The 22,422-nt window shown below is 38.1% G+C and overlaps 1 protein-coding gene across 50 annotated transcripts in view; it reads left to right on the forward strand.

Annotated features, from left to right (window-relative positions):
* GPHN (gephyrin) overlaps positions 1–22,422 on the forward strand; it is a 295,661-nt gene that overhangs the window by 141,140 nt on the left and 132,099 nt on the right. For 24 of the 50 annotated variants that reach the window (XM_065064297.1, XM_065064341.1, XM_065064308.1 and 21 more), the window contains exon 4: positions 9,153–9,245. The exons of 4 other annotated variants lie outside the window; for them this stretch is intronic. In XM_065064297.1, the coding sequence (XP_064920369.1) occupies positions 9,153–9,245 (93 nt within the window). Of the gene's footprint in view, positions 1–9,152; positions 9,246–19,852; positions 19,925–20,147; positions 20,187–22,422 lie in introns of those variants that run through there. 22 more of the 50 variants (XM_065064293.1, XM_065064318.1, XM_065064322.1 and 19 more) reach the window with 2 other exon arrangements.

The raw sequence follows: 22,422 nt of genomic DNA on the forward strand, positions 1-22,422 counted from the left end.
CCGCTTGTGTCTATGAAAGCGGCACATATGGTGCCGGTTTTCTCTGCCACGTACGCGTGTCCTTATGGCTGCCATTTTACGTACTACCTTTATAAGGGTAGAATGTCTGTTCTTCAGTCATCCAGAATTCCTTCTCAAAGTGGTGCCACAGTTACAGTGTAGCCAGGCAATTAACCCTCCATTACTCATTACCAGATCTTATGCTTTTTTGATTTAATTTTATACTTCACATTCTTGATTTCGTATGGACTTTGTCATTTCTCTTCACAGGTCCAAGTCTTTTAGTTTGTTTCTTTGCTTGTTGTGCTGTGGGAATACCAGCTGATTTCACACACTGATTGTTCAGGTGGCTTTCTGGCTCTGTGTGGACTCAAGGAACTTCCCAGCCATGGCCAAAGCAAATTCTATTAGATCTCTGGGCACATTTAGTATCTGTATTGTAAGGTATTTGGACGTTGGCCTTAAGGCCACCTGGAGTTCTGTCTTTGCTTTCATTCAGCATTACGTTGCTCTAGTAGTATCCAGGGCTGTTTCAGCCTTCAGTGGAGTGATGCTGCAGTTGTTTGTGGGAGTCCTCAGGCTTCTCCTGGGCAGTAAATGGCAAAGGAACCGTTCAGAGTGAGTCCTTGCGTGAATGTACATGCAGACTCAAAGAAGAAAGGTTACTGTTCAGTAACTGGCGTTCTTTGAGAGGTATAGTCTGCATGTACATTAGTCTCCTACCTGCCTTTCCCCTCTTTCTGAATCTCTTTCAGGTTTGCTTGTGCATTTAAGAGGAACTGAAGTGGTGGCGGATGCTCTCTGCCCTGGATGTCAGGCCTCGAGCAGGAAGAGGGGAGGAGGCAGAACGCCCCCCCCCGACAGCCCAGGGCAGGCACCAGCCCACCCACTCTTACACTATTTGTATGGACTAAGTATCTCACAGTACAGCAGCCCTTCGTTGGTAGGTAAATTTTCTTTACTGTATTTTCACAGGTAAAGCAGTAGTTTTTTCAAAAAAGACAATTCCATCTGTTGATTCTATGAATGGTACACGTGAACAGTGCACATGTGGGGGAATTTATACCACAAACTGCATTACACTGAATATTGCCCTGTCTCTAGTGGTTTCACCTCTTGTCTTTTTTCCCTTCGTCCTAACCTTTTTTAGATGTCTGAATATGTTCACTCTGCTCAATTTGCCATTTTCATTGAGAGCTACACCAAAAACTGAAATTACAGAAGTTGTAATATTATTTAAAAAGTAAAAGGAAACACATGTCTTACAGTAAGTGTAAGTGTAGCTAAGTGTATGAAGTAACATGTAAGATTGTATTTACTGTTAGAAAATCAAGCTATAAACTGAAATGCGTTCTGTAAGAATCAATTATATTTTTACAATTATGTGTGTTTTTTTTTTTTTTTTTTTTTTTTTTTTTTTTTTAAAGCTTTATAGTTACGGAAAATTAAACATTTGAGTTTAAACATTTTTTCCCACAATGGGGTTCCTCATGTGTGTGTTTTGTTTTGTAGCCCTGTAGTCTACTGCTCTTCTGTCACGGAGGCACCCCAAAGTTAGTTTAGACGGACAACAGGGTCCAAACCAAACTTTTATTTGGTAAAGAAAGTGCAGCAGATTAACCGATGGAAGATAGGGTTTTAGCTCTCCAATAGTGACATAAATACAGGTTCAAGTATCAGTCAAGGTTAATTATTAAAGGTGCAGCAAATAATAACAATAGGGATCCACGGTGTGCATACACGTGGTTCACCAAAAACAATCCCAGAGCCATCCCTGACTCTGGGAGAAGTATACACTTGCCTGAATCTGGCAAGGAATTATTAAAGAAAATATACATGCTTATATTGAAGCACGGAATAAGCACTCGCAATCCTGCGAGGAATTAAAGAGAATTTTATCCCTCACCGATGTGGCTCGGTGGGGGCGGAATCCCGGTCCCAGGAGGTCACTTTTGGCAGCCATCCTGCCTAAGGGGGAGGGCTCTCGGCCACAGCATCTGGCTCGTGCTCCAAGAGGTCCACGCGAGGGGCGGATCCTCGACGAGAATCCTGTTTTATATAGCCTGATCAGATCTGACTGTAGGCATTCCAGAAGCTTCTCTGCACCCGCGCTCTGGCTGTGGGGTGTCCTGAAACTTCTAAGCACCCCCACTCTGGCTGCGCGCACCCAATGGCTCCCTGGCGCCTCTGCGTCCTCACCCCTTCTCTCTCTTAATGACCCTGATCAGCGGGTTCCAGGGTTAAAACAAAAGAAGCTGTTAACCCCATTGCAGGAGTCCGGGCGCAGGGAGATGTGTCTGCACCTTTCATATCGAAGGGAGAGAGAGTGGGGTGTGCATCTGTCACAACTTCCTACCCGTCAAACAGAACAAGTAAACACAAGGTATAACCTGGCTTAAACTGGAGATGTTGTCATCTCTGCGTACAAATACATACATGCAAATTCTGAGAGTATTTTCAAGTATAGTTTCTAAGAAGTGCAGGGTGTGTGAGTTGAGGCCTATTACGGGAATGACTCTTGAGTTTTTGTGCTTGGAATTCTCTGAGACATGTTGCCTTTACCTATATGATGGACCTGCTTTGACCAGTCTCTTAGTGTTGGAGCAGTTAATGTTGTCTTGGCTGCTCAAAGAAGTTTACAGTTGGTTTTCTGCAGCTTTGCCATTTCTAAGTTTTCAGTAAGATTGAGATGTAGCTTATGTGGGCCTAGTTAGAGCCAGCAAAGATCAGTGAAGCTTCTTATTTGTGGTGCATGAGACCACGTGCTGTAGATATGGATATGTATTAGATAAAATATTGTAAAGAATTCTAATTTTAGAAATTTACTGACTTGTGTGTTAATATCAAGCTGCCTTTTCACATTCTAAGTAAACAGTCTTTTAAACAGTCTTCAGTGAACATAAATGTATGCTTAAGGGGAAGAAAATGTGCAAAAAAAGCCATCTTGTTCTGCACAATTTGAAGTCCATGGCTTCAAGACCAAGCATTTTTATCTTGTGATAACAGGTCTTTGAAGTGCTCATTTAATCTATTAAAAAAAAAAAAAAAAGAACATTTCTCTTAATCTGTTATTAGGTAGCACTATTGGATTCATTTAGTTGGTTTTATGTGTTGTGGGGTTTTTTTCTTCCCAATTGCGATTTTACCTTGTGTTATTGTAGGAATATTCAGGGGAATATATATTAGATGTCAACATTTCTCACTGGGAAAAGCAATGGTGGCAAGGAGGCGTTATGTTTGATTAAATTTTTATTGGCTTCAAATAAATTCTTAAGAAAGTTTTTGTAGCTACTGTAATATTTATTTTAGTAAATAAACATATTTTAGAGAGAAGAATTTTACACATGGCAGAACTGAGACACATTGATCTTTGGTGCTTTTGCTAGTACATTTGTATTATGTAAAGATGAGCAAGCTCACACTCATGTATGTGTCTGCCCAATTTGGAAAGGACAGGAAAGATGTTTCAAGAAACAGACATGTTTGGAAAATACCTAATTCTGACTCTTCTGACAGCTCTAAGTTCCACCCGTTCCTCCAGGCATTTGAGGAAAACTGTTCTGCTGGAGGGACCGATCCTTTCCAGTGAGTAGCTGTGATTTCAAGACCTCAGTGTGTGCTCTAGGGAGGATACCAGTGATACCAGCAGTAGATGGGAACAGATTTTCATACAGAAGCAAAAAGTCTTGTTGATTTTAATTCAAATTGTTAAATCATACCATAAAATCACAGTTTTTCTTCTTTATACTGAGACTAAAATGTGAAGGTAGTTAGCAGGAATTAAAAATCCCTCCTCTGTCTTTCTGAGAGGAAGTCGGCACAAAACATTTTATTTCGTGAAGTCAGTCTTGTGTGGCTTATATTTTCTGTACCTTTCTCCAACATAATAATTAGGATTATTATTTTTTTTTGCCAGTTTCAGCTGTTAAAAATTGGACTACTTCAGTGTAGGCAGTCTCAGTCCTGGTGGTCTGACCAGCAAACACTTCAGTGTTTGCACATCCCTCTGCTTGACTTTCTGTACTTGTTTGCATAGATGAACGCTGAGTACTGCGCTTCAGTGCCTACTTTTTTTTTAACGTTTTAAGGATAATTGTCACGAATGGTAGATTTTAGAAGGTGGGAAGTACCTTTTTTAAAAAAAAAGGTTACGTTACAGGCTGCATAGGTACATTGAACCTTGAAATATTTGGTAGTTGCAATGTATTTCCTGTGGAGAATGCCTAAAATTAAACTTCCACTTTTAAAAAGTAAGCCATTTCTAGAGTACATTTTTGTTACTTTCTTCCTTTAGTTTTGCATTTCAGTAGAACAGTTGCATTTTTATGACTTCTTTTAATACATCAGCTTAGTATTCAGAAAAACAACGTTGCAAAATGACTGATGCAGAAAACTGCAAATATATCTGTAGAATCTTCAAAACACAACTACATTCAGTAAAATCCCAAAAGATGAAAAGGTCTCTGTAGACACACCGAGATACACACTTGCTTTCATCCAAGTCACTTGATTGCGGTACTTGCATCCTAAACATAATCCTGACATTCTTTTACTTTCCGCCTTTTGTTGGTGGGGGAAGGAAAAAAGGGATGGAGGTAACAGAAAATGTCGAGTTTATTTTCATGGTGGTTTAATATTTCATATTCTCATATTCTTAAATAATTTTGAGAGTGATTACTTGCAAAGTTGTTGCTCCACACATAAGAATATCTTTATGCCTGTACATATCAGCAAAGCTTTCAGGCAGTAAGAGAAAGATTGTGAGCATAAGAAACAAAACCTTTGCAAGAAATAGGACAAAAAATATGAAATTAGTTCCAAGAATAGATTAATGTGTCTAAGGCCTTCCCTCTTTTATCAAACTGAATGTTGAAATCAGCTCTTTATCTTTCCTACAGTGCCTTTGCTTTGTGGGTATTCGTGTTCTTGCATGGTCCTCAGTACTTAATTTTCCTTTTAAATTAATAGACAAGTCATGGTCAGCTGAAGAGAAAAGCTTGAAAGTCCTAAATATTACAACAGTGAGGAACAATTGGGCTACTTATACCTTTTTTTGGGTTTTTTTTCTGCTTTGTATTTGTGTGCTGTGATGTGAATTTCTGATTCATGCAATTATGTGTGCTCTCTCATGCCATAATGTGAGGGCTGATCTCTGGCGGGCTGGGGTCTGGACTAGTTCAAGCCACATGGCGAAGTAAAGGTTGTTGTGAGACCTTAATGTGCTGGTACCTGTGTTCCTGAAACTCGGTGGTCAAAGTGACACCCAGTTTTCTTAGCAAATCTGCAACTAGGAAATCTTTTCTTTTCTTTGTTATATTTTTCCGTGTCTTCTATCACTATAATTTTTTCTTTGTGATGATGTTAGATAATCATAAATGCAAATGATCTCAGACATCCTTTTAGCGTGGGACTACACAGTGTGAAAGAAGATTAAATTGATGTTTAGTGTGGCTTTTTATATAACAGTTCTTCTTATTTGACTTGGATTGCTAAGGCAAGTTATTATAGCTTTAATAACATTGTCGTATGTTTTTTCCTTGCATTTTGAAAAATACAGTCCTAAAATAAACAGGATTTATTTGCAAATATAGAATTTATATAATTTTGCAAAGCTTGTAGTTTTGAGAAGATCTGTGCTGGAGAACAGACTTGCATTTTTAAGCACTGTCAGGAGGTTTTCCTGGAAGCTGCTAAAGTCTTTTCAGTACGTGAAGTTGTTTTGAGAACTTCTGGATAGTATGCATGTCTGTAAACCAGCTTCTAACAACTTCTGTTTCAAAGTCCAATGTAAACACATGTATATTATTTCATTAAATTTTTACTTAACATTGATACTTGTTCAGCAATTTTAATTAAATCTTAACATATTTTACATGGTCCTTCATGTGTCATTAGTGGTGCATATAACACAAAATAACTTCAGGTTTGCACTGTGCTAGAAAAATTTAATGTGTGCCAAAAGAATAAACATCTTTGTTAACTGCAGAATTACTTAACCAGTTCCAAGACTGAATATAGAATGGATGAATTCTTTATTAATTCTTTATGAAAACCTCCCTGCTTATATTCTTCTTAGCATTTCCCTATTCTTTCCTAATGAAAGTTTTAAATGATAACAGTGTACATGTATTCCAGTGGCTAATGGATGAAAAGCATGCATATGCATTGAGAATTATTTTTACAAACCTTGTATTATGAAGCAAGTGGTGGATTGATAAGAAAAAAGGTACACTTGTTAATCCCAGGAATAAGCACCATAATGCTGATTTGAAGGGATGTCTTCTAATCATTTCAGAAGCATAAATGCATAAGGGCTGTTACCACACTCTTGTTAGCAAAGTGAAAAATAGAACAAAAAGAAAGAAGAAATCCCACAGGACTGTAGCACCACAGGGCCCCTGGCCTAGAGGAGTTCTCATTTGAAGACGCAGCAAATCCGGTTCCGTGCAAAGCCGGTGGAAAATCCAGCTGTGCTGCTGGCAGCAGCCAAGTGCATCTGAGTGGCCTTTTGTCCTCAGCTGATCAGAGCGGCGCTTCCTTTTTTAGATACTTAAAATGTCAGTAAGAATGTTTTGTGGAATAGTTTTGTGGGCTAGAGAGAATGTAAATAAGCTGAATATCAGATTCGGGTGGTTTTAAAAGATCTAAGTGGTACAGTTTACACTTCTAAAATACAATGAAACCCGAACTTGCTATCTAATAGTCAAAGATCTTCTTACTGAAGGCTTATGTTTCTTTACTATAACTAGAATTTGATAGAGAATTATATGCCTGCCTAAATACACTGATGAAATAGTAGTAATGGGCATATAGTTACTGCTCAGTTTCTTTGAAGAGTTAGGGTGTATACTGATTTCTTTAGCTTTTTGTAGGCCATCACATGACATTTTTTCCCTGTTAACTAGAATATTATTGAACTGCAGTAAACTAAGAACAGTGGAAGGATTTATTTTCTCTTTAAAACCAGTTGGAGTTAGGCAGCTTTTATTTTCTCTAGAGATAAATGCTTAATAAAAATAAAATCTAACAAACAAACAAAAAACAACAGCCAAACAAGCCAAACACAAAACATCACCAAAACCACAAAGTATCTTCCTCCTCTTTTATACTGACAATTTTTTCTTGATTATAATAATTTTTAAAAGATATGTAATAATAAGCTCTAACTTTGCCAAACACCATTTTTACACTGAACTTCTGTCTGATATTCTCTGAACTTTGTAGCTGTTCAAAGTCAAGACTTTTTAGATAAAACAAGAACATGCCACCTCTTTGAAATAAATTTTCTGATGCGTATCTGTGTTATTGAAACAAACCATTTTAAGACTCAAAATGCTTTTTACTACTGTAATTCACATTTTTTCAAAACGTAACTCAAAGGTCAGACTTAAGAGTTTATTTTTGTATGGGTCTGAGATACTATTAATATTCTTTTCTCGAGTTTATTTGAAATGTTCATGTAACCAGAAGCTTCTCATAATCTACAGCCCACCTGAGTGTCATCCTGAAAAAGGGGAGAGTAAAAAGATGAGAGTGATTTTAATAAAGGTTTCATAAAGACAAGATAATGCAAATGGGAAGTAGAAAGAATGAGTAAAGAAAGGAGAAACAAAGACAGAACCCTTTTTCAAGTAATCCTTGGATATGTCTGCGTGATGGGGCTTGTGGGCAGACACAAGGTTATTCTACCTGCAATTCGGAAGAGGCCGCATAGGAGCTTCCTCTTAATTGGAAGTTACATTGCAGTGCAAAGCCTGCAGAACATACACCTGAGGATTATTTTAAATTGGTAGTGCTTTTTAAAATGTTCTGGACAGTTTTGTGGTCATCAACAATATTATAAGCTTTTTAAATCAGTATATTGCTCAGATCTAATTTTGTGATAAATAATAAACTTGTAGCAGACAGTCACCCAAACAGTTCATTCCCCCCCAGTACAATACTACAGAAACATAAATGTACTGTAAACTTTTTCGAAGAATGAGGTTTCTTTGCTAGAATAAGGATAGCCGAAGTAATTGATCTGATTGATTTCTGCAGATGGATACTTTACTGTGTAATAAATGAGTGTACTTTATGTAACACAGCTGATTTTGAGCTCCAAGGAGACATTGTGCTGCTATGCTAGCCCACAGTAGAGTATGAAGAGGATAAGTGATATCACAGAATCACAGAATGTTAGGGATTGGAAGGGACCTTGAAAGAACATCTAGTTCAATCCCCCCTGCCAGAGTGGGGACACTTAGATGAGGTCACACAGGAAGGTGTCCAGGAGGGTTTTGAATGTCTCCAGAGTAGGAGACTCCACAGCCCCCCTGGGCAGCCTGTTCCAGTGTTCTGTTACCCTCACTGTGGAGAAGTTTCTTCTCAAATTTAAGTGGCTATAGAGACTAAATAAATTTTTTGCTTATGTCAAAATTTTATCACCGTTTGAAAACTAGTTTAAAATGCCATTAAAAAAATGCATGCAAATAAAATTAAACGCTTTTCTAGTATCGTGAGTTCTCTAGTATTGTAAGTCATTGAATTTACATGACAGATTTATTAAGCTTTCTTAGTCCAGCCTTTGATGTGGTATACACAGTCCTATTGAGATGTTGTAGGCAATGCAAGATGATTATAGATAATCCCTTGTGTTGCTGCGTCAGGTGTATTATTGCATCTTTTAGTAGATAAGCTTCCAGGTATGTGGTCCTTGCTTTTTTCAGGTTATTAAAAAGTGGAGCATAGAAACCAAAGTTACTGTAATAAGAATCAATCATCTGAATTAAACACACATACTCTATTAACATAAAGCATTGTATTCATATCTCAAAATTAAAAAAACAAACAAACAAACAAGCAAACAACAGTTATATAAATGAATAACTGTGAATTCTTGTTTTCCATTTCAGGTCAAAAGATGGAGAACAGAATTTCAGTTTCGATTTCCAAAAATATTATGATGGATACTTGAATTATTCTGTCCTGTGTTGGTTATAAATAGTGGTTTATGATCTTTGTATAAAAAGCCAGGAGTGATTTTTACAATTCCCTGTACTTATTGTGTGTGTTTCTGTTTTTAAGACATTTCAAGCCATCCGGTGTTTTCTGAGATAACTGTATCCCACATATTACTTGTTAGATCTGACAGGATTCATGTTTTCTTTCAGGAGACGCTGATAGATTGGTGTGATGAAAAGGAACTTAATTTGATTTTAACAACTGGAGGAACAGGGTTTGCACCACGAGATGTCACTCCAGAGGTGAGATAGTTCTGGAATAAGAAAAATCTGCCCTTTGGTGTAGAAATATATAAATCTGAGGGAGGGGGGTGATATTTTTTTTTTTAAATTCCCTCTGTAACTTTATTTTGCAGTACCTCTGGACAAATCAAGTGATTAACAACTTGGGAGCACAAAAAGCAATAGGGAATATAGTACAGGAGAATTACTCTGACCTTGGGTTCTGACCCAAAGCAATTTTCTAACTAAACTGTGGCACAGTATCACGGATTTCCAGACCCCTTACCAAATAAAATTCTAATGGCTTTTTGGTGTAATTTTCTTCAGCACTGCAGTACAACACTGCTAAGCAAAAACTTTAGGGGTTTTTGATGTGTCCTGCAGAAGGGAAAGTGGGATAAGGGAGATCCTTTAATTCTCCCTTGCAGGCTACTGCATTGACAACTACCAAACTACCACATTATAGATTAGGGTGGGAAAGGCGGGGGGTGGGGGTGGGAAAATCTGTGCAAAGCTGCTGTTGCTTTGCTTGACACCACATTGTCAAGAAAAGCTAAACAAGCACAGGGATGGAGGTAACCTGCGCCAGTAAACCTTGCACGGGAAATCTGGTTACATTCCACCTACAACGTGCTAAGGTAAGAAAAGAAAACAAAACAAAGAACCTAGTAACCTCATGGCCATGAATGGTAATATGCAATGACTGTGCGATTGGAGTGTTTTAGTATTTATGGTTCCAGATTAGATTAATATGAGTTTTTAAAATCACATACTTTTTTTTGGTTTGCTTATGTTCACTAAAGGGCAGAATTAAGACTGAGTGCCTGAAATGTTTATTTCCATTATTTAACATATTTAGATTTCTCTGAAATACTCATATAAATTTTCAGTTGCTTAGACTTTTAACTTAGAGTTCATTTGAGTTAATGATAACATGCCTTCAATGCTTTTTATTTACAAATGTGTTCTGTCAACCATGACTGCATTTTAACTTTTTTTGCCACTAGGAATCTAAATATATTTTTTAATTTGTTGCATAAAATCTGTGTAACTAAACAAACATATAAAGAAAATGCCCCCATATGTTACTTCTGATGTTTGTAGCTGTTTTGCTAGAAATGATAAGTAACTAAAACCTAAAGGTCTGTGTATCAGCAATTGGGAACAGTATAAGATGTCCCCAGTGTGCTAGCTAGTGAAACTGAATTTGTGGATGATTTGCTGTGCTAAAGCAACACAGAAGTAAAACGTGTGTAGATTGAATTGGTCTCTTACTTGCAAGCTAAGTGTAATGATTTTGAAGGTTGTATTCCCAGCACTGTGTGAAAGGAGGACTGAATTTCTGTTTCAGATTTCCTGATTTATTTTCTTCATGCAAGGTCAAGCCTAAGCAGTGGTGTCAGCAGAAGCATTTGAGACAAGAAATAAACAAATGAGAACTCTGACCATAAACATCTAGTATTTTCCTTAGATTGCTTCATTGTTATTACTCAAACTAATTATTTAAGACAGGTGGTGATGATTTGTTTGATAGGTTTTGATGTTACAGTGAGACATTTTAAAATTATCTGAGTTGTTAAAGTGTCTTTATGTAAAAAAAACACATTGATATAAAAATCATTAATAATTTGTACTGAAGGAAAAATGCATTGTTTTTAAATATCATAGGTATACAGGACTTCAGTTGGTTACAACAGAATTAAGTGTTCTGACTGTCGAATTATTCCAATATTTAAAAGGAATTTATATACGACAATATCTACTCTCTTCTCACTCAACTGAGTTTGTCCTAGTTTTGTGTGGGATAGAGTCAGTTTTGTTCCCAATAGCTGTAGTTCGGATTTAGTATGAGAAGAATATTGATAACCCACTGGTTGTTCCCAGGTAGTCAAGGGCTTTTTGGCTTCCCGTGTTCTACCAGGTGCACCAGGAGCTGGCAGCAAGCACAGCCAGGACAGGTGCCCCAAGCTGCCCAAAGGGCTGTTCCTCACCGTATGACATCAAGCTCAGTGTAGAAACTGGAGTTGGCTGGGGGGCAAATACCTCTGCTTGGGAACAAAAAGGTTATCGGTCTTGCAGGTGGTGAGCAATTGCATTGTGCATCACTTATTTGGTATGTTCTATAAGGTTTTTTTCTCTTCCTTTGCTGTCCTATTAAATGGTCCTTATCTCACCCACGAGGTCACGAGGTTTTTTTTTTTTTCCCTTTCCAGTTCTCTATTCCATCACACTTTGCAGGGGAGAGTGAGCCAGCAACTGCACGGTCCGAGTTGCCAGTTGGGGTTAAACCTTTAATAGGACAGAAAAGGAAGAGAAAAAAAATAGTAATAATAATAGAATTGTTTCAGTTGGATGAGTCCCTCAGGATCATCGAGTCCAACCATAACCTAACTCTAGCACTAAACTGTGTCCCTGAGAACCTCATCTAAATACCTTTTAAACACCTCCAGGGATGGTGACTCCACCGCTTCCCTGGGCAGCCTGTTCCAATGCCTGACAACCCTTTCCGTGAAGAATTTTTTCCTAATATCCAATCTAAACTTCCCCTGGCACAACTTGAGGCCATTTCCCCTTGTCCTATCACTTGCTACTTGGGAGAAGAGACCAACCCCCTCCATGCTACAACCTCCTTTCAGGTAGTTGTAGACAGCGATAAGGTCTCCCCTCAGCCTCCTTTTCTCCAGGCTAAACAGCCACAGTTCCCTGAGCCGCTCCTCATAAGACTTTAATAATGATGATAATAATAATAATAATAGTAATAGTTCTTGGCTACCCACAACCACCAAAACATTAGTATACTTCTCATACTAAATCCAAACCACAACTACTAGAAAGAAAATTAACTCTGTTGCAGACAAAGTCAGGACAAAGTTGGATGAACTTGCAAGGCTGGATTTAAATCACAGTGGAGAAATTGAATTCCAGTGTTTATTACAAGGTGGCAACAATAAGGTTTGTTCTTATGTTAGGGTTTATTATATCGTTCATTCAAAGAATGTTTTTAAGGGAAGAAAATTAGCTTGCCAGTACGTGCCATAGCTAAAACATATGAAGCAGCATAAGCTTTGACCCCATATTTTATGTCTTTGGGTCAATGAGAGAACCAATTCAAAATGGAAAATTCAGCATGTCAAGATGAAATGTGCAATAGCAAGCCTTCAGGAAAGCTTGCATTGATATAGGAAGTAGTTTTAATCTCTTCCATGTATGATGCTCGTCCAGCATGTTCTCCTCTCATTGCTGAACTGATAACAAAATGATGTGATTATGACATTGTGCTATCGAGATGTCATCTTTAAGACATGATTTTTAAACTGGCAATAATTGAAGCTGATACTGGAAGACATTTCAGCATTTTTCCTGAGAGTAGGGAGAGTAGTCCCTCGGGTCATATTTCAGCTGGAATGATTCAGTCCTGCTTCTCCTTAATCCTCCTGTGCTTTTGATTAGAAAACGTGTTTTTCTTCTTTCTTTTCTGAGTATAGATGCATAATTGCTATTGTACTGTACAAGATAAAGCTAGTTCCTGAGATTATTTACAGCCTAAATAATTAATATTAATTGAACTTTGTTAATTATTGATTAAATTGAAATTCACTTCCTAGCATAATTTATCTATTAAAAATATCTTCTTTAAACTTCAGAAATTTATGATTGTTTAAAAAAAAATTACTCAGTTTCCCCTCTCAGTTGGCCTTTTGAACACTGTACCAGAATCATACGGGGTTATTGCAGTTGTTTCAATGACGTGTAATGACTGTTTTTCTTATAATAGAAGAGATGATTTTATGGGTGTTCACAATATCTGATTTTCCTTACCTGTCTCCAGTCCCTAAATTTATAGTCTGAATCTAGTCAGTGGGTGGGGAGAAGCTTTTGAATTAGTTACTATGATTCACATTTTGAGGGGTGAGGGACAATTGAATTAGGCAGCGTGAATATCCTTCACCTTCTTGTCTACGTGACGAGAAGTGATGAAATGCATGTAGATATCTTAAAAAAACCCACCCAATGGACGGCTGAATTTGAAGGAAACTGTCTTGTAGATGTTATTAGTGAACACTGCAGTTCCTCATCTGTTGTGGCAGTTGATGGTAGTTTGCATTTGGATTAGTGCCAAAGTGTAGGCTTAATTTTGTAGATACAACCACTTTTTTTTTTTTAAACTACCTTATTTTCCCTGTAATTTGTGGGGGTAGTGTTTAAATCCCTACCGGAAATGCTCATCCAGTGTGCTTGTTGATTGAAAAAAGTGTCTGTTGCTGGGCAGTGATCAGGGCTTTATATATAGCCAAAGTTAAGTTTAGGGCGCTTTTGTTTTTTATTTCCAGATACAAACATTTTGTCCTTGGAGCTACAGTATATGAGTGGTAGTTACAGTTCATGTTAATGATAGTATTCATATCGCTAAGGATCTTGTGATATAGAAATGTGTTTTCTCTATTGCTTTTGGTTAATACAAGTTAGAAAGGAAGTCTCATGTATACAGGCGCTTTGCACAGTTTTCTCGCTTCTGTCTTCTCTGTTTTTATATTTATTCTTTTGTAAAATTGCACATCCAAAAAATTCACTTGTTTGCCCCTAAGAGAGTGTTCTAGCTGTTTTCTTATCCTTCATCTCTAGTGTGGCTTGCAAGTCTTGTTTGCCCTGCTACGAGACTAATTTTATGTGCTCTGTGGCAATAGAAGTCAACTTATTGTGCCTCAACTGGTGTTGGACATCTGTGAGCTGTGTCACCATGTGTATTCACAAGTAGCTCAGAGACAGGGCAGATGTCAGCCCTGCAATTTTAAGATGAGACTTTAGATGAAGCATAGAAGAGCTCTTTTCCATCATATAAAGCCAGACATGTTTCTTTGCAGTCTTCCTCCTCTTCCAATGTGCTGGATAAATGAAGAATGCACCTTTTAGTTATTGCTGTTTATATTCTTCAATATTTATAGACTGTTTTAAAATGTATTTAGGCACATACATGTTTTCATATAATCTGACAATATATGCATATTTATTTATTCTTTCATCGGAGTTCTTCAGTCCGTGAAAAGAAATCATTGTTCTCTGAACTCCTTCCTATTAGTCAGCATTTTTCTGAGAGAAAAAAAAAGCATGCTCAACATGAACAAAATACTCCATACCCAGCCACACAAAACCCATCTCTTGAGAGAATAAATTCTTTATTTTGCTGTGCTACAAAGTTTTTGTATGTTCAAATCAAAATTGCGCCAGTGTTTTTATAATCACTACCAATTGCCAGTTTTCTCTCACCGGTCGTTTCCTAGTTCCCTAATGTATCTTGTGCTATTGCTGTGTCCCAGGTTTTTCCTTACTGTGAATTTTTCTTCAAATTCCATTTCATTTCCAAAGACTATTTTAATGTTGGTATTCTTCCATTTCTCAGTCCCAAGTATGTTGACACTCCTCCTAATCTCTATGATTTGCAGTTTCCATGTGTTTGTTTGGTTTGGTTGTTTTCCCTTCAAATTTGTTAATGAAATAAGATTCTTGTGATACGACAGGGTATGTCATGTTATAGCCCTACTCTTACAGCACGTGTTCCCCCAGATTAACCCAAATCCACTCAGATATTTCAGATAACAACTTCCATTTAATAGGCAAGAATGTAAACTAGAAATAATATGAAGGGTTTTTGTCCTCCCTGGTTCAAATAGTGCCTTTCCAGGGCAGCAGGATTTCTAGTATTGTTTGTTGTGGATATGGGAGTACTTCTGTTCTTCTTCAGCAGAATTCAACTCAGTGCCAAACCAAAAGCATCTTAATGTTGACACTGCGTCAGGAGAAACTCATTATCTTTTCACAAACTGTCACTTCAAGATGGCTCCATAGTGAGGAGGAATGAAGTCTTCATCTCACATGGGACATGAGTCATTTTCTGGTAGGAATTCTATGAAACCATACGGCCCCTAATTACCCAGGCTGTTGTTCCAGTTTTTTACCCTTCAATATTCAATTTGATCCTCCAGTTTAACAACCTTTTTCAGTATTTATTTTTGTAGTCTATTTTAAGACTGTAGTTTTCCATATCTCTTAATGGAGGTCTCACTGCCCATTAATTTGGATTTCTGTGTAGTGCTATTGTAAAATGAAGTGTACTGTGTATGTATGATGTCTGATCCTGTAACCTGTCATCAGATCTTTTGAGAACTATTGTTCTCCGTGTTTCTTAGAAAACGATGTTTCTAACCCAGCTTGCTCCTAAAGGGTCTGAATTATGAAACTTTGCCAGGTGTGTCTAGGCAACAAATACACTTAAATGGAATAGACTGTTCTGTGACAGACTCCTTCCAAACTCCATGCTGCTCTGTCAGAAGTTCATCAACAGCTCTATAAGGTATCATTTCCTTTTTCTTAGCCCTCCACATAGTTCCTAGCTCATATGATTAAGTCTTTATCCAGTCTGCTCTAATTTTTTAATAAAATTTATTATTTGAAATGCTGTCTTGGAGGTTATAAAAATCCAAATATTTTGTGCCTTATTCATTTAATTTAAAATTCTATAATTAGATTTTTAATTTTGTATTTGGAAGGCATGTTATTATAGCAGAATTGATATATTTAGTTGCAGAACACTTTTTACTAACCAACTATTACCATTGTCTTCAAGAAGCAGCAGTATACAGATTGTTTGCACCACATGGTACACCATCAGCTTACCTGTGTCTTGGGAAATTGCAGACTGATCTGGCTGATTTACAAAGTGCTAAAAAGTGCACTTTCTCCTCTCCTGTGTGATTTTCTCAGGAAAACTGGGTAACATGCCAGCATCACTGAAGAGCTTGGTTGTGCTTCTATCAACTGCAGTCACTGTACAGGAACACCTGTGAGCTGCCAGGACAGCTGTGGTGAGACGTGTGTGAGGGAAGGAAGTCAGCCCATGTCAACTCCACTGACTTTAGTATCAGAGATTACACAAAAAAAAGAGAAAAGAAGCCCCTGACTCCACCCCAGCGCCCCCCCCCCCCCCCCCCCCCCCCCCCCAAACACCACACACACACAAAATCAAACCATACCAAAAAAAAAGTACAAAAAAGAAACAAATTACAAAAATACAGAGACCATTTCTGAAGCGTGCTGATTTTGATAAATATAGAGAGGCTTGGTAAATTCTTGACATTCTGCTACATAAACAGTATTTTTGAACATGTTTCCACGTCAGTGTATCCAGATGAGATACTGGATTGAAAGAATGTATGTCTCTCAACTTGCTTTTTGTCTAGATTTCCTGACATAGACAAGTATGAAGATGGTGGGGGAAAAAGGGGGAATAGGAATACAGAGAATACTTTTGTCTCTGTATATAGGACTGATGTGTCTAAAATGGAAAGCTGCTTATTTTTCCTTTCTAAAAAGTTTCAAATTTCACAATAGCCATAGAAAAGGTCAAAAAAAAGATAATGGCCAGGAGAGGTGCTTTCTGGGAGAGTTACACAACTCAGTCTGTTTAGTTGATCTACTAAACAGAATTGTAACAATAGCTGGTGAGAAGAAACTTGAGCCAGAAAAGTCTAATAAGACTTGTGTTTGAGTTGGTTGGTTTGTTTAACAATGAGAGATTAATTAAAGAAACAAATTCCATAAAGAAGAGCTGTATTCTCTCTTTTAATCCTGTCAAATCAAAAGCGATTGTTTGTGGAATAGATACTTTATAAAACTCACATTATCTTGTACCTCCTTACAGAAGTCAAGGATGACATTTAATGAATTATCCTGTGTGGAAGGCCAAACTAGATTCTAGCTTTATGTTCTGTATGTGTTAAATGAGAAGACAGTTTGCTTCAAATGGATCCTGAGATTAAAAATTAAGCAATTTTTCCCCTGCATCCAAAAGGATTACAGGAATTGCTTATATTTTTTTTTATTATTATTTTTTTTTTATGCAAAACTCTGGTAATATCAGTTGAGAATGCTGGGACAAATAGATTTATTTTTATTTTTTTTTTTAAACTAATGTGTTAACATTCTGTGTAGTCATCTGACCATCACATCCTAAAGATAATATTAATAAAATTCCTGTTAAGCAGGAGGGTATTTTTGCCCATTTGAGGATCAGTTTTTATATGCTTTATTTTGCTTTCCTTAACACTCTCATATAGCAAATATCATTCCTGTTTTCTGTCTTTCAAACTTGTATGAAACATTTGTAAGCTCTGTTGAAAAGAAGAAAACAGTAGTAAAACAGCAGTGAGGGATTTGAATGTTTCATAGAATGAGAAGCAAAGCTACAGTAATGAGCAAAATCTTGCTTTTTTATCTTAAATTGTGGAATAAAGCTTTTTATTCCGAGGTAATTTCAGAATTGAAGTTGGAAAGAGACTTAGCATACTTTGTGCATGGACAAATGCTTCGTATTCCAGTGATCCCAATTACTTTCAAAAATACACTCAGAAGAAAAATATGATTATAATTTACTTTTATTTGGGTGAAGAGAAGGGTTCTCCTCCTCTTGACATTACTGATGCCTTTTAGCTGTGTTTTCACTGTAAGGACCACAGCTCGATTGGACATCTCTCTGTTAACTTTAACTGCCTTGGATCCTATTATCAGTGTAGCCACAAGAGTGGGTGGATCTTGTCATCCTTTCTGGAACATTGTCAGGCCTGTAATTATGCAATTGTTGCCCCTAATGTGAAATTTTTTTGGGGTAACAGTCTATTACAAAGAGTTTAATAAACGCTTAATGTGGAGAAAATTAACCAAAAATGTATAGACATGTTAGAAAGACTTCTCTGTGAAGGCAGCTTAAAGAAATAATAACTAGAGGGCAAATACTAATTTGGATTTAAGATGTATGAAAGTTCAAGTGAGTTAGTCCTTTTGACATAAACACACCAGAGTAGCAAAATGACTCACTATTAAAATAGCTGATCATTAAAACTAATACTTATTAAAGAGTACAGGATTTCTTATTTGCTCCTTGCCTGCTGTGTAGGAGCTCTTCCATCCACTAAATGGAAAGAAACTGGAAGAGCCTTGGAAAGCAGCTGGCCTCAGCAGTTATTCTTAGGATTATAGCTGGTCCTTTGCCTGCTTCTGCTAATTGCTACAGTGTGGAGCAGTGAAGCTTCAGCAAAATGCTAACTCAGTGTAAGTACCAGAATAGAAAACCGAAATTACTATTGTCACACTCAGGCATGAAAGTCTTACCAGTTATTGACAAGAAAACATTTGCCTTTTAACATCAATTTGACCACTCACAGGTATTTTAGCTTCTTGTCACTTCATGTGTGTATTCTTTTTCCCAATTTTTAATAACGAGGTGCATAATCTACTGTTGATGATTTATTATTGACATTTAAACCTTCACTAGATTTTAAAAGTTCACATTTTCTTCCACAAATAAACATCATCTTATGGTTTGCTGAGATCAGTTTGCCATAGTTTGTTTTCATTGAGCCTTGAAAGGTTCTGGAGAGAAGGTGCTAGCAACCTTGTTCTTGCTGTGGTGCAGCTAACTGTAATTGCTTCTGGCCACAGAATCAGGGGATTTGATGAAACTCCCAATGCATGCTCTGAGCAACTCATACTCTACAGGATTAGGATCTACTTGGGTTCAGTCAGCGTATGCTGTTGCTGGCTGGTTTATGTGATTACCAGTCATGATGGAAATCACGTGGTCTCCTCTGCCTAAACTTCCTGTCATTCTATTCTAAACCCGAACAGTAGCGTTTGATACAGGAAAGCCTGGATGTGCAAGAATTTCCTGTCCTATGACCCCAACTTCTAAATTTGAAGTTATATTAGCCTCTGTTATTCCTGTGCCTTCTTAGCTAGCAGGAGAATGACTGGTTGATACCTGGAGGATTAGTATAGCTAATGTTCTGTCAGCTTAGCCTGTTACTGCCACATTCCTTAAGTGCTTTGTTGCATATGAGTTACATGGCGTGTTCATATGGATTCTGTCTCGGTGACCTTGCCAAATCCTAGTTCAGCAGTGCACAGCAGAACTAATGCCTCTTTTACTGTGTCTAAGGTTGTCTGCAGTTTGCATGAGAAGGAAGAATTGGCTTCTTGTTGCAAATTATTGCCTTATCAAATGAGGTGTAGGTTTTTGGTGTTCCCAATACGAACTTAATGTTGCAGGCAGAAGTCCACACAATGTGGACTTCTAAGAGGACAGAAATAGTGACGTTTGATTCCTAGTAGGTTGACTCTTGGTTACTAGGAAGATACTGAATAGAAAGGCTCATGGCTGAAATGACAGATGAGTTAAATTACTGAATTTTAATACTGCTGGGATTTTCTCAGTTTTTACATTCCAGAGTTCATTACGTGTTTCTGAAATGGAGCAGTAGCTAAGATTTTGGAAACATGGTTTAATTTGTTTAAAAAAAAACTAACAACGTGTTAAACAACAGAGCGATTAAGTGAAAGAGGAGATTCAAGGTAAAAAAAGGTGCTGATAAGTTTTGTACTTTTCCAACTCTTGCCATAGAAGAGGGTTACCCCACAAGACTTGTAAGACTAATTCTTTAATCATTAGACTGTGGATGTGTCTAAGCCAGATTCAAACACCAGCCTGCACTAGTGATGAGTAACAGTTAATAACTTGCTCAGTGTATCTCAGAATGGCTGGCAGTGGCTAATGGGTACTCCTGTTCATCTTCACAAGCTATTTTGCAGTGGATATGGGAATGAGCTCACAAGACCATCCCCTTCCCCCTCTTATGCACCTTGTGCTAGAGGTAAGTGTGGTTTTGAGGAATAAGGGTGGGATGACATGAAATGAAAATGATGTGGGCTTCTTAAATTTTTTGCAAACCTCAATAAAGGCATGTATCTGGGGACGGGCAAAGATTCAGTTGAATTCTTATTTTTTGCCCAAAGAGGTTACCCAGTCCTAAATTGACATGCTTTCCTTGAACTGGGAGTCAGAAATCCCTTTTCTCTTCTGTTTTTCTGCTGCAGAAATTCCCAACATTCCCATTATGTGGGCTCCAGAGAGGGGTAAGCAACATTTTCAATCCCACCCAATCATTTCCAAACTAATTCTTTGCTAGTATTTTTTTGCTTTTTTAATCATCATCAGAAACAGTTTTTAGACACATTTTTTCCATTTGTTTGATTTTCTTGTGGATTCTCATATTTTTGTTTTATAGGAAGGTCCCATGGCCTCCCCAAGTGCTAGGGTCAGTCTCATCTGCTGTTTCCATTTGTGTGCTGATCTCCTGTGGATTTTCCTGGTTCACTCTGATACAATGATATTACCAGAGAGTGAGCACCTAGATTCTGGGGACTGCTTCACTCATGGTATCCTAAGTTACTGGAGAAGCACTGCCACCCCGCTGCCCTGTCATTCGGTTGGCAGGCTCATGTTTTGTCCTTGCCGACAGTCACTTCTGATTATTCATGGGCTTTGGTCTTTCACTGCCTTCCCTGCCTGGGGACTGCGTGGCATTCACTACTCCTTTATTCTCTCTACCTGCTGGCTGCGGGGCGTTTTCCTCCTCAAATCTTGGCCCTTTGCCTGACTGTCTGGCGTTACCTCTTGACCAGCTAATTGCTTGACGCTGACTACCTACTGCCCTGTCCGTCTGTGGAACGGCTGGCGTCGCCTCCTTACCATCCTTTGGATCTGACTGCACGTGGGCATTGCCCTTCCCTGTCCCCTTCTCCCGCTCCGAGCGCCTGGCATCGCCTTCCCGCTGAGCGCATCTGCTGACTCTGCGGAATTACTCTTCTGCTGCTTGGCACACGCGCTGTTTGGTGCTGCTTTATCGACCTGCTGAATGTCTGGCATTTTTCCCCTGCCTTTTCACCTGCTTCTGGGTTATAGTGTCCCATTGGCTGCTCTTTGAGTCTGCTTACTCACTGATACTTGCTCTCTTGCTGTCCTGTCCACCTGCTTTTATGCCTAGCTTTTCTATCATATTGTCCTGCCCACCTGCCAAGATTTTATTTCTAAATATGCACCAGTCTGAAAAAGATAAGAAGAATTGTAAGGAGTGGGGAAGACATGTTGTCTGACTCCTTCGTGGTCTGATTCAGTGCAACAACCAGCTAAAAACTGATCTCAGTAACAGCATGCAGCTTTTTCATAGAACTGCTCAAAACCCTTTCCCTCCTTAACAACAACAACAACAAAATTAAAGCTGAATCGTATTTAGTTTTTGCTTCCATCACTTCATTTGGTAGGTGTATTACTGTTCAGTAATGCTGTATTCATTATTAAATTTGGTAGTAATTAAGTACTGAGACATATCACTAATATTTCCTATGGTAATTCTCAGAGTCCATGGAAGGTAGGTAATAATAGGGAAAAAAAAAAATTTGTTGCTGAGATTAAGGTTTGAATGTAGAGCTGTGTTCAGTAAATACAGTGAATCAAAGGAGCTAAATAAGGTATTTTACAGATCTCTGGATTTAAAACACAAGGTCACAGCTAATCTAAAAAAGCTATTGGATCAGTGCAGTGTTACCAAGCTGCAGCGTGTCCTGGTTGCTGCTTCCTTCTCTTCCTGTACTGGGAGAATGGTCAAGTACCAGTTTACAGAAGCTTTTTGTCACTCTCTCCCAGGTTAAGAGCAAGGGCTTGACTACATCTGTAAGGTCCATAGTAAGGGAAGAAATCATTGTCACAACTTAGAGGAAGAAGCAGATTTCCTGCCTATTTTCTTTTAATTCAACATACTTGACCTCTCTTCTCCTAGCTCTGCCTCAGTTTTTAGCTTCTTCTGTCTGTGATTTTAATAATGCTTTTGAATCCAGTACCAGCTAGGAACCAGAGAGACTATTCTGCCATAATGAACCCTGTCATAGTTTCATAATAAATTCTTCATACACTTAAAATAACTGTGTGTAATATTCTTTTAACTTCAACTTTTTATCTCTCCAGATAGAGTTGTACTACTGTTGCTCTCTTCAGAGATACCCTAAATAAAGTACTATTCAATATATTCATCAATGATTTGGATGAGGGACCAGAGCGCACTGTCAGCAAGTCTGCTGATGACACCAAGCTGTGAGGAGTGGCTGACACGCCAGAAGGCTGTGCTGCCATCCAGTGAGACCTGGACAGGCTGGAGAGTTGGGCGGGGAAAAATGTAATGAAATATAACAAGGGCAAGTGTGGAGTCTTGCATCTGGGCAGGAACAACCCCAGGTTCCAGTATAGGTTGGGGAATGACCTATTAGAGAGCAGTGTAGGGGAAAGGGACCTGGGGGTCCTGGTGGACAGCGGGAT

The sequence above is a fragment of the Columba livia genome, chromosome 5 (genome assembly GCF_036013475.1).
Source record: "Columba livia isolate bColLiv1 breed racing homer chromosome 5, bColLiv1.pat.W.v2, whole genome shotgun sequence".
Classification (NCBI taxonomy): domain Eukaryota; kingdom Metazoa; phylum Chordata; class Aves; order Columbiformes; family Columbidae; genus Columba; species Columba livia.